General features: G+C 38.4%; 1 protein-coding gene across 9 annotated transcripts in view; it reads right to left on the bottom strand.

The window, feature by feature from the left end:
• Nucleotides 1-16,940, bottom strand: part of CRYBG3 (crystallin beta-gamma domain containing 3) — a 91,739-nt gene that overhangs the window by 23,591 nt on the left and 51,208 nt on the right. For 6 of the 9 annotated variants that reach the window (XR_012621622.1, XM_074812392.1, XM_074812402.1 and 3 more), the window contains 7 exons: nt 13,563-13,702; nt 12,089-12,203; nt 10,881-10,916; nt 9,611-9,744; nt 7,673-7,799; nt 2,950-3,092; nt 697-823 (listed from right to left, as the gene is read on the bottom strand). Coding sequence is in view for 5 of the 9 variants with exons in the window: in XM_074812392.1 (XP_074668493.1) it covers nt 697-823; nt 2,950-3,092; nt 7,673-7,799; nt 9,611-9,744; nt 10,881-10,916; nt 12,089-12,203; nt 13,563-13,702 (822 nt within the window). In the remaining 4 variants the exon portion in view is untranslated. Of the gene's footprint in view, nt 1-696; nt 824-2,364; nt 2,485-2,949; nt 3,093-7,672; nt 7,800-9,610; nt 9,745-10,880; nt 10,917-12,088; nt 12,204-13,562; nt 13,703-16,940 lie in introns of those variants that run through there. The other 3 variants (XR_012621625.1, XR_012621624.1, XR_012621623.1) reach the window with 2 other exon arrangements.

Genomic DNA, 16,940 nt, shown 5'->3' with positions numbered 1-16,940 from the left:
TATTTCTTGAAAAAAGACAGAATTAAAAGCAACAGAAGACTGTGACACCTCTTTCACCACATGCTCTTCAAAATAAAGTTACATGTTCCTTTCCTATTTTCAGTGCAGTAGTATCATTTATTATATACTACTTAATGAGGATTTTCTTTGTTTTCCATTAGGGTTTTGACAGTTTTGGCACTAATCTATTTGGGCAAGCTGCACTACCTTGGATTTAATAATGAAATAAAAATATTTCCTGTCTTTATTCACTATACGCATTGCAAATACTTTAGCATAAATATAAGGAAAAAAAAAAATCAGACCTCTATTATACAAGAACAATATGGGCCAGATAAATTCTCAAGTATTTTTATATCCATTATCAAGTAGGGATTATAAATGACTATGTTTTAAGGCAAATTAATCTTTCCAGGCTGGGTTATTCTTTCCATGAACACAATCTGCAAAAGGGAAGTTCTTCTTATGAAGTTTCCCTGACAATTTTCTCAACAGATAGAAAGATCCACAACATTCATTTCAGTCTCCATCCTGAACAGACTCATTATGTCATTCACAAGGGTCTTTAAATTGCTTCCAAGTAAACAGACAAATTAATTAAACAGCACAGCCCGTATTATAACATTATTGTATGCTTTGAACTTCAAAAGTCTCATTTCTTTTAAGTTTTCCCTTTAACAAGTTCTGGTAACTCACCAACTTAATAGGTCGAATTGACATGATGATTTTACTAGATCCTCCCCAGTCAAAGAAACATTTATATTTTCCTTTCTCCAATACATATTGTTCTCCACAGAAGTATTTCTGCTGATATGCGACCCACCTGGAGAATGACACAAAAATTAAACTGAAAACGTCACGTTTCTGTGTAGTTTGATGAAAATACTAACGAGTTAAATAGAACAATTTTCTTTGGAGTTTTCTTGGTAAGTCCATCTGACAGTGTAACATTAAACTCAATAAAAGGTGCCTAATTGTCACACACTTGATTTTCTGTTTTTACTTCGCAAAGGCTACTTTGACAAACACACAACTTTGGGTCTCTGCCTTTCTATCAAATATATGTTCAGCATGAGAGGATGCCTTGTTTAGAAGACCAGAGGAAAGACACTTAACTGACAAGCTTTTGAATCTCTCAGCTAAATCTTTCTTTACCTGTTCAGCATCCCCCCCGACAGGGCTTTCTTCCAACTTTTCCAGTTGGATTTAAGAAAAATGGTGCAAGAAAGAGACGTAAATGACAAGCCATGATGAGATGAGATAAAGCAAAAGCTTGTAATGGTTCAAGCTTCTCCCACCCTCCTTTTCCTGTTGCAATTTAAGAAGAAAAACACCCAACTACATGAGACTGAGGGTCCCCCTACCCCTGCACACATTCTTTGGCAGTGGCAGAAGTAGATGGAGGCTAGCTAGGGAGATGTCACTAACTTAGCCACTTTTGGTAGTGCATTCCTCTCTTAGTCACCCAGCACCTGGGACTGGTATATCAGGGGTACTAGAGGGCATTCTCCTTTCCTAGTCCTTTTAGCAATCGTTTATGAATCTGTTTGTCATTAATTTGTCTAATGATTTTTTAAACCTCCTGGTGCTACCTGCTACCACAGCCTCCTTCAGCAGCAAGTTCCAGAAATTTACTGCCTCTGGTGTAAGAAAGGCTTTTTGCTACTCACTTCTAAATCTGTTTTAAAGCAACCCTCAGCTAGTTCTGTAAAGCATCCCCTCATTGTTGTCATGCAGGATTCTGTGAATGCTGCTGTATTAAGCTTGTCTACCACCTTCAAGATTTTGCAATCTCATTCGTATCCCTCTGCAGCCAGCTCTTCTCCAAATTGAGTGCCAGCCTTTCATCCTTGTGTCTCATCCTCATGAGACACTAATATCCAGTTTCAAGATGAGCAGTTCAAATCCGACCCTGTTGTTACCTGTCCTAAGTCTGAAGCTTTTTTAGTCTCACTTAGTAGTTGCTGATCCCTATCACCATCACCATTAGGGTAGTATGACAATGTTAATACTGCACTTTTAAAATTTCTATTAAAGTCTGGAATTTCTACCCACACAATTCCATAGTACTCTTTTCCCGTAACGCATGCTATGTTTTAGCACTTGATACCATTCTTCCTGTATAGTACCACTCCCTTGCCTATAATAGCCCACTCTATCATTCCTATAGAGTTGGTAGCTCCTCTTCTTATCCTTCCTGTGAATCTCCGAGGTATCTGCTGTAACAGAGCTGCTATTTCGTGCCACGCGTTCTAGTTCCTCTGTACTATTTTTCAGGCTTCTAGCACTTTTAAGTTTTGTCCCTGATCCATCAATTAATACTCCATATCTCTGTTAACAGACATTGCCGGTGGTCTAATTTACCTTCTTTATTTATTGCAATTGTGCTGTTTATTTTCCTCTTGGACTTCACATATGGACACCAAAAGTTAGCCAAGTCCACCCTGTAGGCTGTATCAGCTTGAACCAGGTACTCTTCCACACCTGTTGGTTTAATCCCCACTTTTAGTTTAAATAGTTTTCTAAAAAGTATTTTAATTTTCAGTGCCAGCAGCCTGACTTTATAACAAATAAGGCACAGCTCATCCTTTCTGTACAGGCTCCACCTGTCCCAAAAGGTATCCCAGTTCTTAACATGCCTAAAATCCCTCTTCTGTATTATTGTCAAAGCTCCTGTATCATGAAACTACAGACTGTGACACCTCTGGAGGGACATCACAAGCTTTTTCTAGCAACAAAAGTGCCCAGATTCAAATCAAGGTGTAGGCATGAGATTTAGAGAAAACTAAGAGACTTTTTTTCTTACATTTACCAAGGAAACTGAAAGAAACATTGTTCTCCCTGAAATGTTTACCAACTCTACCATGTGAAATACATTCTATCAAAAGATGTACCCAACTGTGCACAAAAATACTTAATACTTCCATCCATATATTCCAGTAGACTTACACTCCACTTTTCACAAGAATCGATCTTGTCTCTGTGCCAAATCCAGCCTGCTCCAAATCAGGGATTTCTTCATTGACGATGTCTAATGCTTTCCCATCTTCATCATCAGACTGAAAAAGGGCTACTGATGACTCTATGAAATCCTAAGAGGCAGCACAGGAGTTAGAAGACAGGCTGTCACAGCTCAGGGACTCTTAAAACATTTTGAAAAAGAGTTGTGGCCTGAAAGATAGCGTTTTATAAAGTAGTGAAGTGACTTAGGTCCCTTGTGTCAATCTTTACATGGTATTTTAGCATTGAAGTGCCTAGCTGGAAGCCTGGCAATCTGATATGGCCTTCAGTGTTTTCCACTGAAGAAAGGAAGAACCTGCTGCCTCTGAGCACCACACTTTTCCTCTATGAGGGTAACTGAGAGTGCAAAGATGCCTGTGTGGGAAAGAGAAGGGTTGGGATTTAGCACTGATCTTCCAACAGCTTCACAAATGACTACTCCAAGCATTACAACAACTATAGGCTTTTACTTCAAGTTTACCTTCCTCATCCCTTCCCAACGACAAGGCCATAATCAAGGAGAGGAAATATTTCCAGCACAAAGGGTCTGCAGTTTTTGGATACATCCATTGTATACTAATTCCTATAGCTATAAAATAAATCCCGCGGGACACTGTCATGTTCTCCCCCTTATACAGCCGTGTGACATTGCTTTATGCTTTCAGCTAGCATAGGTGCTCGATCAGATTACTTGCACAGTTTCAGATTATTTGAGTTTAGGTTTCAAATCTCCAACTTTTTAACCACTTAGCAATTTTAAGCACACAGATCAGTCACTGATTGGGAAAATGGAAAACAATGATCCATTCACTTTATTCCTTTAACAAAAAGCATGAAGTTAATTCAATTTCAGTGTTTCTGAAACATTCCGCAACGTTGCAACAAATTGAAAATAAGAGAAAATGCTATGAAACAAATACAGGAACTAACATAGATTCACAAATATATGAGGACAGCATCACAGGAATTATTACACTAAATACTTGTTTCTGTAGCACTTAGAAGCTACCAACCAGAAAGCAGTATGTGGAAGGCTACACTGAGAAAACAACAATCAAAAAACTTAGAAATTAAGGCCAGGCCAAGCATGCAGCAAGATTCGTTTGGTCAGGTGAACCTGATCAAACAGGCTCTTTAGAGGACACCATGCGTTTGTACAGGATTCAATCACAATGAATAATTAAAACCAGTTTTAGAACGAACACTCAATGTGGCTCAGCCTCTCTGCATTGTTTACAGGACCCTAAAAAGTGACAGAAAAAAATTCTGTAGTAAAATTGGTTTTCTTACTATGTTGACCATCTCCTCCTCTCATTTATTTAAAAAGCTGCAACTGCTTCAGGTATACGCTAGAGGTATACACATTAAAGTGCCAGGTCTGGCAAAATCATCATGAACTGCAGCTTCAGGCTACTTTTTAGGAAAAAAAAAAAATACTAGTGCAGTTTTAGTGCAAATGAAAAACAGCTACTCTTAACAGTTCTAAAGCAAGGACTTTTTAAAGAGTTCCTGAAAAGCTATTTAGGTCAAATCTGCACATAATTTCTTTGACTAAATTTAAAATACTGAAATATATCCACGATTGTAATTACATTTAAAACATGTTTCAAATTCAGCTATCATTTTTTCCTCCCTAAATTTTCACTACAACTTCTGTTACAATAGGCAACAGGCGAAATACTTAAAAACAGACTTACAGACCAAGGCATTTTTGACTTGAAAACAGCAGTGGGAAAGCTCCAAAGGCAACATACTCTGCTGTGCTGAAAGAGACTCAGAAACTTCACTCTTTCCCTGATCACAACAGCCACAGGCAAACCCCAACTTCACAGATTCTCTCGTTTGACACTGCAGCAGAGAAGCAATGCAACTGTTCCCCGAACCAGCACATGGTACAAACTGCTGTCTGCCCTCAGTAACAAACCCTGTATTTGACTCCAATGTGTCCAATATAGATGCTGATAACAGAGTTGGCGGTATGCTGGAAAAAAAATTCTACAAGTCCTTTCTATCTCTGCTTTCAAAACACTCCCTGAATCCCCACATTAGGGCTCGTGACTGTTCACAGCAGAAATATGTAAGACAGACAAAAACTGAAAGCTCTTGCAGTACGCCTACATGTGCATACATCTTCACCAGCGGGTGGGGAGGGGTGACTTGCAGCAATTCCTCTTTTGTGTGTGATGTCTAACCTTTCTGATTTGTCAGGAAATTAAATTCATGCCTCAGCTCAACTGCAGTCACTGGTATGTGTACAGGAACACGGGCTGGATTTTCCTAGTGCTAATAAGCTCTGGTGGAACCTGTCATGTTGAGCGTCGTGGCGCAGGAACATCTGAATAGCTTTGCATAGTACGAAGCCACGTTGACAGAGCCGGTACTGACACAGGCAAATGAGGCATGCCGTACCCAGCCTGGCCCTCTGCAGAGCCATTTACGTGCCTCTGTACCATGCTCCCTGCTTTGGGAGCACGGCACAAAGACATTTGATCCGACTCTGCCTGGAGCTGACTCAGGTACACAGGGCTCATTAGCTTCAGCTTCATGCCATGTGAGCCAGGCTAAATTGTTTTCAGGTCTGGGCTGGCCTTAAAGCCAATAGAGTCAAGGTCACCTGGTGTCACAACTGAGGAAAAAAAACCCCAAGAAAACCCAAAAACCTGAAGTCTAGCTGGATTGGCCCCTACAGGAGACCACGCTGGTGCGTATAGATAAAGAGCAGGGTCAGTGCCCAGCCCCACTCCCTACCTAAGCTGAGCATGACTAATGCAACTTGATTACATTTCACAAAATCCTTAATCTTCTACAGAGACTCTTGAATTCATCTGACTAGAACAAAATTTCTAGGGAAGAGCAATAAAGATCTGATATGCAGGAACATCCCTGCAGAGTCAGAGATCATCGCAACCTTTACCGCACTTCTCCTGACAAAAATTCTGAGATTATGGAGCAGAGCTAGAACATTCACTGTGCAGCGAAGGGCCTTAAGCACACAGAACTAGTTTTGCATTTTTGCCCAGGTCCCCTTGAAAACAAGAGTTTGGTACTAAAATGTTTTCAAGTATTATGTACAAAGTCACGAAGGGAGCATATGGCAAGCCTTGAACGCTGACCTACGTATTGCACATCAGAGGGAGGAGGTCAATCTGTTGGTTAAACTGAACAACAAAATGCCAGTGCCATTAGTCATTTTATTGGCAACTAGCTCATTACTTTTAGTTACTCTACAATTTATGGAAAAGTATTATTTATACTTTTATTATCAATATGTACATATTGATTTATATGCCAATTTGAATGATATATGTTGGTATCTTAGTGTGAATGACATATTTTTAAAATGTTAATGACTCGAGCATTCTGAGTGTTCTAAGCACGCATCAAATTAAATACACACATATAATGTGGAAGGTCATCCCTACTAGGCACGTGCACAATTTTAAGCTTGTAATGTTGTCCTTTGCCAAGAGGAAGATTAAAAAAAGATCCATTTAAGTTACCCAAGTATCCTAAGTATAGCTTGAAAAGAAGGAAAAACTAAGATTAGTCAGTAATTGAATAGGATTCTGCACATTCAAAATGACGAGTTAAAAGAAAATTCCTGCCTGTTTTTCTCAGACACCTGAAAATAAATTATTTAGAGAAGGACACTTTTTTCTTCAATTCTGTTTATTCTCCTATCTTTAAGTTATATGATAGATTCTGATTATAAACATAGCTTTTCCTAGGTTCCTTCAGAACTCCAAATTGTGAATTTAAGCGTGGCCTTCTTAGGTTCACATAAACCTTTTTTTTTTTAAAAAAAAAAAAATAAAGACTGTTGAGAAAATGAGTTTGCTCTAAATGCGTATCTTAAACTTCATAAAATTCCTGGTTCAGGAATATCATGTCTCCTCAGATGAGGAGATGAGTAATCTGAGTATACAAAACTGCACAATCTCAGAGTGAACAATCTAATTCTCAGCAGAAGCCACTCTTCGCAGCTGTATTTAAAGATCACAGAGTTCCTATTATAATTAAAAAAAAAATCCTCAACCCCCCCAAACAATAAAACCCTAAACGAAAGGAAGTAATAAAGAAGTTCTAATCCCATGTTTCCCCATCACTGAAAAGTCTAACTCTGCTTCCAATACTGGAGTTGATATAGTTTTTATTATTATTTCATCTTTGCCCTCACCTAAACACATTTCAGTAGCAGGGATTTTTTCACCATGATTATTTTTGCTGCCAAACTTTCTGGCATAAAATCACAGAGATGGAGGGTAATGCTTTTTTAAGGCTTGCAACAGCTGTTGTGTTGAAAAGCTATTTTCATTTTAATGAAGAACTACACTGTACACTTACACATGTTAAACTTCAGAAAATTCTGTTCTAGAGATTCAAATAACATGAAGTGCAGAAGTGAGATACTTGGCAAATCTGACAGGTAGACAAGGAATTCTGCATGATACATTCTTTGTATGAACTTTACAAAGACTATTTAGAACCTGCTTCTGCTTTACCATGTATACAGAGCAGTCTATATTTCAGCAAGTAGGAAAAGAATGAGAATGAACTTGTGCAAAAGATGGAATGACTAAACTCAAGACAGCTGTACCATATACGAAGAACAACCTTTCTCTTTCTGTACAGAACTGTGCATAATTTGTGTGAAATTCATAAATGCACTTACAGCCTGAAGAAACCGGAAAGACAGGAGGATGCTGTCAGCTTCCCCCCATGAATGTCTGTCTTCATAATCTCCCTCCTCCAGCAAGTACTGACGGCCTTTGTAGCGTTCCTTATCATAGGCAACCCATCTACAGCAACCAACAACACAAGAAAGAGAAATAACTAAAAGCAAAACAACTGCACACATGATCTTCCATAACAAATAAGAGGGGAAGAGAACATCCTAAGAACGCTAAAATGAGTATCACAGACTCAGCTAACAAACAAAGCAACGCTTGTCTGAGATCACAACAGGCACCCATGAAGTGTTCTTTGTGGATCAAAATCCCACCATGTGATTCCTTCTCCAACAACAGTTTATTTGTGTAACGCTCCTCCACGTACCTCCGCTCAGCCAGCCATATTCCCAACACCAGCATTCGGTACTACAGAGGCTAGCACACACCTAGCAGCCGAAACACAGTAAGTCATCAACTGTCAATGATAAAAAACAAGCAGTAGATCTCTTCAGAGTATTAATAAACAATGAGATTCTACCCTTGCTGGAGCTGGTGACAAAATTACTGGATTTCAGCAGAACAATATTTCACCCACTTACATTGTTTTCTGCTCTAATCTAAAAACCTATATACATGAATAGCCAAGTGAATTGAATATATACAATACACTGCATTGGAATATGTTGTAGCACTAAGGGAATAAAGCTTTTTAAAGTGTTTTGAACAAATAGATAAGGCTTGACTAAAAGAAGGCATTTCCACATTAACTTTGAAAGCTCTAATAGATCTTAATTTGAAAAAGTGCTTCACCCACCTTTTTTCTTGTAAGCAATTCTTTCATTAAAGCTCCCTTGTAAATATTAGAACTCCTGTACAAATTCTGTTGTCATTGAAATTTGGCAGGCAGGGATAGCTTTACTTTTCGTCCTATTTGGTTTACATTAATTCAGCTATCTAAGTTACCACAGTATTAAAAATAAAAGCCACCACAACAGACAGAAGAATGATTTTTAATGATTTGAGGCTTCCCAGATAGCGAATACATAATGTATTTATGAATAGATTATTTCAGTATTCACAACTAAGTTTACTTTGAATGTAGTGCTTGTAAGATTCTGACAACATTCTGAAAGGACGTAGATTACTGAATCTTTGTATTTAAGTATTAACATTGAAATCCCCCAAGAAAAAACTAATCTTCTGGAAACTACTGCTAGGCTCTTTGGCAGAAGCAACCGTCCTGTGTGCTTTCAAACAGTCCTATCCTGTTGGGTCTTGGGAGAGGTTGAAAGAACAACACGTGGGGTTGGCAGCTCTCTAGAAGAGCTGGTGTTGAGCCTACCTCGTGAGCAGTCCACCTAAGGGCTGTGCTACACAACCCTTTTTGTGCACGTGTATGTGTATGACAGAGAGAAGGGCAGGGCAACACAGAATAAATCAGGCCTCAACGAAGGAACGTAAGGGTAGATTCTTAATTCCAGATAACACGCAACAGGTGGCAAAGAAAAACCATTAAGACAATAAAACAGTTTATAGATTTCAGAGGCATTAAAATGTCGAATTGAAGACTGACCACACCTACCCAAGGTCATTTCAGTAAATTAAGTAGAGACTATCAGAAGTATAAAACAATATAAATTAAAGCTCTGTGTAAATGCTATCATTAAAGAACAAAGTGGCCTAATTTATTGGCACCGAAATGGTAAACACTGATTTCACACCTCTCACACATTTAGTTTTATTTTCCTACATTCCCTTAGACAGATAAGCCACATGGCGAGGTGGTTTTATCTAAGGCTGATAACTGACAAAAGAAATACATATTCCTTTCTTTTCAAAATGTTTTACCAGTGAAAGATTCTAATCACACCTTAGTTAGTGCTTCTTAGCATTTAGTTGTGATTTCCTATTTTAAAGTAAATAAAGTGAAATATACTTACACTCCACCAATTACACGTATTGATCCAATTTCCTGAAACTCCTCTTCACTACCAAACAGAGCTGGGACAGAACTGATGTTTTCTGAAAACTCTTTGGACCATCCTCCAAAGTGGGTTTTCTCATATATTATTATCTAGAAAAGAGGATGCCTTGAGTATGCCCTGAACAGTGATTTGAACTTTGGGTGTGTGTAGTGCTACAGTATGTGGAAGACACCTTTTTCCCCCATCCAGCAAGCCATCGATACAAAGGAAATTCAGGTTTGCGTTCCTCAGCCCTTCTGATTCTTGAGTGTCCTAGAAGATGAAGAGACCCTATCTGGATTTAGATAGGCTTGTCAGCCTCTTTGCAGGCATTTCCACAGAAGGATACTTATTCACACAGTTCTATATGCATAAACGCACTCTGCAGCTACAGGACTGTGATTTATCCTGTAATCCTGTGCCTGGGCAGTGTATATTAGCCTGCAGTGAATCCTACCTGGTCACACCTAGACACACTGAGCTTAATCCTTCAGAAGTACACAATAGGTCCTTCTCTACTTTGCTGCAGTTATTTCAGTGACTGCAGTTAACACCCCCTTGAGGTTACTCATCTGCTGAATCACACAGATCAGTTATTTTTTATATAAATTACATTAAATAAATATAAATACTATTAAATATTAATAGTATTAACATTTTTTTCAATATTTATTAGAAAAATGCCCAAGTCTTGCATATATTTGTATAATTAAAAGTTACCTAAAGCATTAGCATTTTTGTGGAGAACTAGAAAAAGGAGGGAAGAGAAGCAGTAACTCTGGATTAGCTTTCTGCTCCTCAAATCACAGAAGGGTCATGGTCTCGCTTACAACTCTTGTTATGGGATCATGTATAGGAAGGAAGGGTCCTGTTCTTGCCCCCTTCCTCCCCTCTCCCCCTACTTTTTGTTAAACTTGGTACATTAAATGGGAGAATCTCTCCTGATCCCTTTCCATTACAGTGACTAATGCGTCAGTCAGGAAAACTAATTTTATTTTCTAAAAGCTTTACAATTCTATAGCAAACTCACATTTTCCTAATATGTAAAAACCAAACTACTACTACTACTTTTACATCGTGTGAAACACTAGTAAGAAATGGACTTGACAGCGTCAGTGAATTTTTCTTCAGCAGCAAACACTGAATACTTAATCAAACATCACATATCCAACAAAAAGAAAGCTTAAATAAAGGTTTTATATTTCCAATGTGCTTATATTTTATTCTCAATGTCCTCAGTGCTTACCTTAACATTCATTGGCATCTGTACCTTTAGTCCACCCTAAAAAAAGACAGGAGAAAGAAAAAAGGTATTTATATAGCTTAAAGTTATGCTTTGACATGTATTTTATAGCACTATCAGAGCATCAAGTCTTTGCAATTATATTCACCATTTTCAGTGTTGGCCAAATCAGACACTAGTTTAAATACTGTGATCATTCATAAAGGCCAGGGACACTACAAACCTGACCTACAAACAAATCAGTGTGTTGATCAGCCTGTAGGGCTGCAAGCAATCTAGAAATATTCCTTCATTGTCTCTTACCAATCTAAAGCAAATACCTACTATGTGTTTTTAAACTACTTTATATTGATCAATTTTTAAAATTAACTTTTAAAGCTTTGTTGTATATATTTCAAGTTTCTTAAGCACAAATGGTGGGACACTAAAACTATAAACACGAGAAGAGAGAGAAAAATATAGGCTGACATGTTCATGTCTGTCAAAGAATAAATACAACAAATGCATTTTCTCTTGAAATGTTAATGAATGATATTCTGTGAGGGAATAAGACACCCACCTCCCACAAGTGACTAAAAAGACAGCTGTTAGGTCTTATTTCTTTGTGGCTTTTAAACTGTTTCTGTAGGCTTGCTATGTATACAGTAGAATTGTGTGTTACACCCTTCCACATCTCTTTCATATGTAGATCTATATGCTGTCTACCAAACAAAAATGAGCTGTGCCTCCCAAGATTTTTGTGCAATGTGTGGTCACAGAAATACTACCGGGTAATAAATTCCTCACCTGGTCTGCCACCCCCAGTAGATTCTAGTTGTACCATTAACAAAAGAAAATCAACAACTTCTGAAGAGCTTTTTGAGTTACTGAATTGGTGTTGGCCACAATACAATTAAGAGCCTTTCAATTTTGTCTTATTTGATCTCCACTCAACAACAGCAATTTCCCAGAAAGATGTCCTAGTGAATCAGGTGCTCCCTCTGACTACATGGTCTTACTCGGGCAGACGCAGAAGCCCAGCAAGCCACCGTGACTACCACGCCATTACGACACCGCAGATGCACCGTGGCGTGAGATGAGTGTTACATGTGTAAGGATTAACCCTGGAAGGATGTTAGAACCCAAGTTATATTTAGATCAAAACCTTTGGGGGGGATCAACAATAGGAAAAGGAAGGTGCATGGCTTATTAGGGAATTGTGAAGTCCTCACCATTTTTAAAGGACGCAGAGATTTTATATCTGCTGAAGGAAATTCAGACGGGGAATCGCATTCGTCCAAAACCTTCATCTCTCCCTTGTAATTAAAGTCTGAATAAGCAAGCCATCTATAACAACGAGGATAAAAGACTTATTAATCTCATTAGATAGATTACAAATACAAAAGGTCTTATTAAAATTATTTTCCTTTTTGTACTCATAAGAGCCAGATAATGTGTTCTAGATACTGCCAGCACATCAAAACAAAGCTATATTTAAATGCTAAGAACATGGCAGATACTTTTTCTCAGTCCAAGCTGAACATAAATGAAAGGGAAGAAAATTACCAATTTGTTCACTTACAGCAAGAATTCAGTTTGTTACACTGTGAGTATACAAAACCAATGTCAGTACTGAGGATTAGACACCTGCATCAAATTTTACCTAGGATTGTCATCTTAGGAGTTAAAAGGCTTCTAACATCAATCCCACTTTGGTTTTCAGTGCAAGTTATTAAAATATGATGATTTACAACACTCCTTTGGAAAGCAGGCTATCGTAATTTTGACATGAAAGTTAAAAATGCTGAGACTCATTCAGACTATTTTAAATCAAAAAGAAAGCTGAATGCAGAAGCTGGACACAAGGTTAGTAGACATATAAGGAACGGTGAGTAGACCCAATAAGAAATGGAGGAAGTGGCATTGAGCCATATGGAAAACTGTTTTCTTAACACTACAGACACAGACCACAAGCACTTAAAAGTTATACTAAGTTCTATCAAAACTAAGACAAGACTCTGGTTTTAATTCCTTCATCACCTCAAGCTTCACAGACATATTCCGAGATTATGGGAAGGAAGGCTTGGCTCATGTGGAAAGGCAAACTCAAGACTCGCGTAGCAGAATAGCTAACGTCATTCTGCATGGATTTATGGGAAGAGGCACAGAACTCCCAAACTTCAGGAACTGTGAAGTGTTGGCCATTTACTCAGGGAACAGACTATTCTGCTCAATACAGGAAATGCTGGGCTACCGAGGGGCCTGTATCATATTGCATCACCTCTCTCCAGAAAGTCAGGATACGGCTGTAGCTTGAGAAATGCTTGGATGATGTAATATTCATTTTCTGGTATTCAGCCATTCAGTTGTAACAGGGTGGGTGACTAGGGAGACAATATCTATTCTCCAATGAACTCAAAGCTAATTATAGCCGAGCTGCTGCTTCTATTTATAAAGCTACTCAAAGATGGAATTACAGAAGACTTCTGCCAGCAACTAGAGGAAAAATGCCTTCAAAAATTTGGTTCCACTACTAGGAGCCCACACAGCATAATGCTGAAGTGTAGAGTTGGGAATATGTAGTGTATGTTAACTGATTTGTAGCAACCCCCCCCAAATATTGTTCCTATCACTGACTGACTTTCACCCCATGGTGTTACTCCTCTACCTGCTGGCACGATGCTATTAAAAAGGTTCAGTACTCACACTCCTGATTTGACTCTTATATAAGGGTTTTTCTCAACATCCAGTTCTTCTAAATTGGCAACTGCACTCTGTATGCAGATAGGCAGTCCCTCTGTACCACCAGGTGCCAGGCAGAACTCTACCTCTGGAACGCCACAGTCCTGTGGAAACAAAGCAAAGGGTAAGGTTTATCCATGCTTGCAGAGTCCGCCCCATCGCAGCGGGGGAAGGACCGGTAGCGTTTCCTTCTTTTTATCTCTGTCTTCTCACCCTTCTAACCCAACTCCAGGCTTCATACGATGGAAGGGTTTTAGTTTTTTTAAATGAAGACTGGAATTTTTAGAAAAGCTAAAGGAAGTAAATTTCCAGCTCCCACTAACTTTCAAAGAACTATGCATTTATGCCTGTTGGGCTACTATAAAAAAGCTCAGTTTAAATACTCTCCAAGTAAAGGATCTGACATTATTTACTGAAAGACAAACCATGCATATAATACTGCTTTTTTTCCAAAGACAGTGCTTCCATAAGACACATATGGATACATATGATGCATGCATAACTAAAACTTTCTAGAAATGTCTACTACAATCCCACTTCCCCCCCTCAGTGATAACTAGGTTCTGTAATGCATCCAACTATGGTTTGAAGCCATATGAGTTCAATTTTCTGTCACGCTAAATAAATCTACAGATTTTAGACAAAGAAAAAGAACAGTACTAGAAAAATGTTTGTTTTGATAAGTAGACACTTTAGCGATTTTCCTGTTATTACAGAGCAAAAAACTCTGTTAACTTGTTGAACACATGATCTTGTCTCGAACTCATTTCATAATACTTATGTAAAATGCATCGCCAATACTTTCTTTACCAGCATTCAAACACATCACGAGTCAATGAGGATCCTCTGTAAGGCCCTGCTTCAGCAGTGCGTTACAGAATAGTCTTCCTGCTACAGTGAAAGGCGGCTCATGTGCTTACAGTTTGCTCAGCTGGGAACCTTTAGTTCTCAGTGATAATTCACACCTTATCCTCCTGTCCCACAAATCTATTTACATCAGGCCAAAGGGCTTGGACAGCACAGAGACCCCAAAAGTCCTAAAGGTGGCTGGAAGAAGATGCCCCTTGCATGTGCACTAGAGAAGAGGGATAAGAAGCTGTCCCTGAGGATGCCTTCAGAGAAGCACCTGGTTACTGAATTTGTTGAGGACCCAGGCAGGGTCACAGCGTGACACAGATCCCACATGGCCTCTGCCAAACTTGAAAGGCAAAACAAGAACTTGATGAGAAACCCAGCGACAGGGCACTAAAACTCTTAAAGCTACAGCACCTCATCTCATGACAACACCTGCATGCTCTCTTTTTTCACACAGGTTTTGAGCGAAGCTTTCAAATGATGGGAGTAACATCCCACCGTGAAATACCTCTCTTCTTGGTTAGCAAAGTTCTTTCAGTAGTTATTTAACTGTCAGCAATAAATGTGGCAATTATAAATAGATGGACTTCAGCATATAATTTCACTTTCCTCACGAGACCTGAAGTAACAGAGTATACTGTTTTGGCAACTCTCCCTCATGCATAATTGTGTTTCCTCTGTATTGTACCTTGTAAATTATGTATAATACGTGTTTCTAGAACAAAACCTGCAATACCAGAATTTCTATTTTCAGATGAGCAAAGCAGAAAAACTACAAAAAAAGACTTTCTAGTACAATGCTACTTTATGGCAAAGTGCTAAGGAACACCATACCTCAATTCTAAGTGCATTACTAGACTAGTTTAGGAAAAAAAAGAATCTCCTCATAGTTTTCACATGTGTGTATATATATATATATTATTAAATCACAGTTAAGAAATATTTGAAGTTTGTGGTTTTTTCCTAGAAATACCCGATACGTGATAAGGCTGAAATCTGTGAATCCAACGGAAAAATCAGAAGCTGCACCTATAAGAATTCCACAAGTAATGATGCTTGACTCTTAATGCTTTCAGATAAATTCTGAAACAAAGTACCTACGAGACCAGACAAGTGGCAAAATAAAGTATCTTTGCCTGCGGGCTCAGACAGAGTACGAGACAGAGTATGTTTAACTTTAATTCAGTAGGAGGTTTTTGTGTTTTGTTTTGTTTTTTATTTGAAGATTGGAAAAAGCCAGTCTGTATTCTCTTTTCAAGTCTCCTTTCCTGACTCTGAAGTTCACGAGGCAGGCTCCACCTCAAGAGATGAAGAATGTAGCAGTTCTCCAAAGGGTAGGTAAAGCACAAGCACTCAGAATAAAATCTCTCCTATTTATCACCATTTCTCTCCAGCCAGATTTTGACAGTCATAAAAAACCCTCTACTCATTGTGATGGTATTTTTGTGCACACTAGATTAAGACCACAAAGTCCTTTCGTAAAGTGTCACATAGTAAACTAGTGTCTTCATCAAAAGCAATTCAAATATCTATTGTTAAAGGTAATAACATATTTGAGCAAGAAGTACATTATGTTTTCTAAGCACATTTTTTTAAAGTTACAAATATACATTTTGACTTAAATATTGAATTCAATTTACATATTTTTATTCACAGACTGCAGAAAATGGTAAAATTTAGTGTTACTGTATGAAGTGAACACTATGTATTTGCAGATGTATGCTCAAGTACTACGCCATTAATTTATATAATTTAAGGATGTGAACTTTAGCTTGGTAAATATTTGTCCTAGCATGTTCATATTTGCCTGAGCATATTTAATAGGCATCATTACTTTCAGAGACTTCTTTAACATTCCTAATAAAACCAACATCTTTACAAACAAAATGAGAACCACACAAATATGATAGCATTCAGGTGGAGAACTAGATCCTTCAGTTTGAAGCCCTTTCATTTGCAAGGCGTCAAGATTTTGAAATAAGATACCCACATGCAAAACTATTACCATGCGAAACTATTACCACAGTGTTTCAGGCCAGATCCAAAACTGGAAAGTTTCCTCCCTATAGCCCCCCGGCCCTGCCACCCCCCATCATAAGCAGTCAAAACTCATGTCATATTCATTATCCTACTGACACATCAGGTAAAAACAGAATGAAAAGCACAGCAAACAGATTAGGTAGCTGTGTTCATTTCCAATGATAATACACAACCAGCAAATATTTAGGTAGGACACAGCCTCCAGGCATCCCACTCTGTCTTCCTTTACTCTGTGGTACTTTTGTCCTACCTCCACAGAGTCATCCTGGAGTGCCTGTGCTTCCCTCATGATCTTTTGGGAGCAGAGATGTTTACAAAAGCACAGGGAATACTCATGCTAGCTCGCAGAGAACAGACACTTCCAAAACAATAACGTGGCCCTCAGCAGAAAGGTTAAGGCTTCTTCTGAAGAAGATTAAGATGACCCTCAAGACTTTAAAATGAAAT

The sequence above is a fragment of the Strix aluco genome, chromosome 2 (assembly GCF_031877795.1).
Source record: "Strix aluco isolate bStrAlu1 chromosome 2, bStrAlu1.hap1, whole genome shotgun sequence".
Lineage (NCBI taxonomy): Eukaryota > Metazoa > Chordata > Aves > Strigiformes > Strigidae > Strix > Strix aluco.
This window is presented reverse-complemented; position numbering and strand designations above follow the sequence as displayed.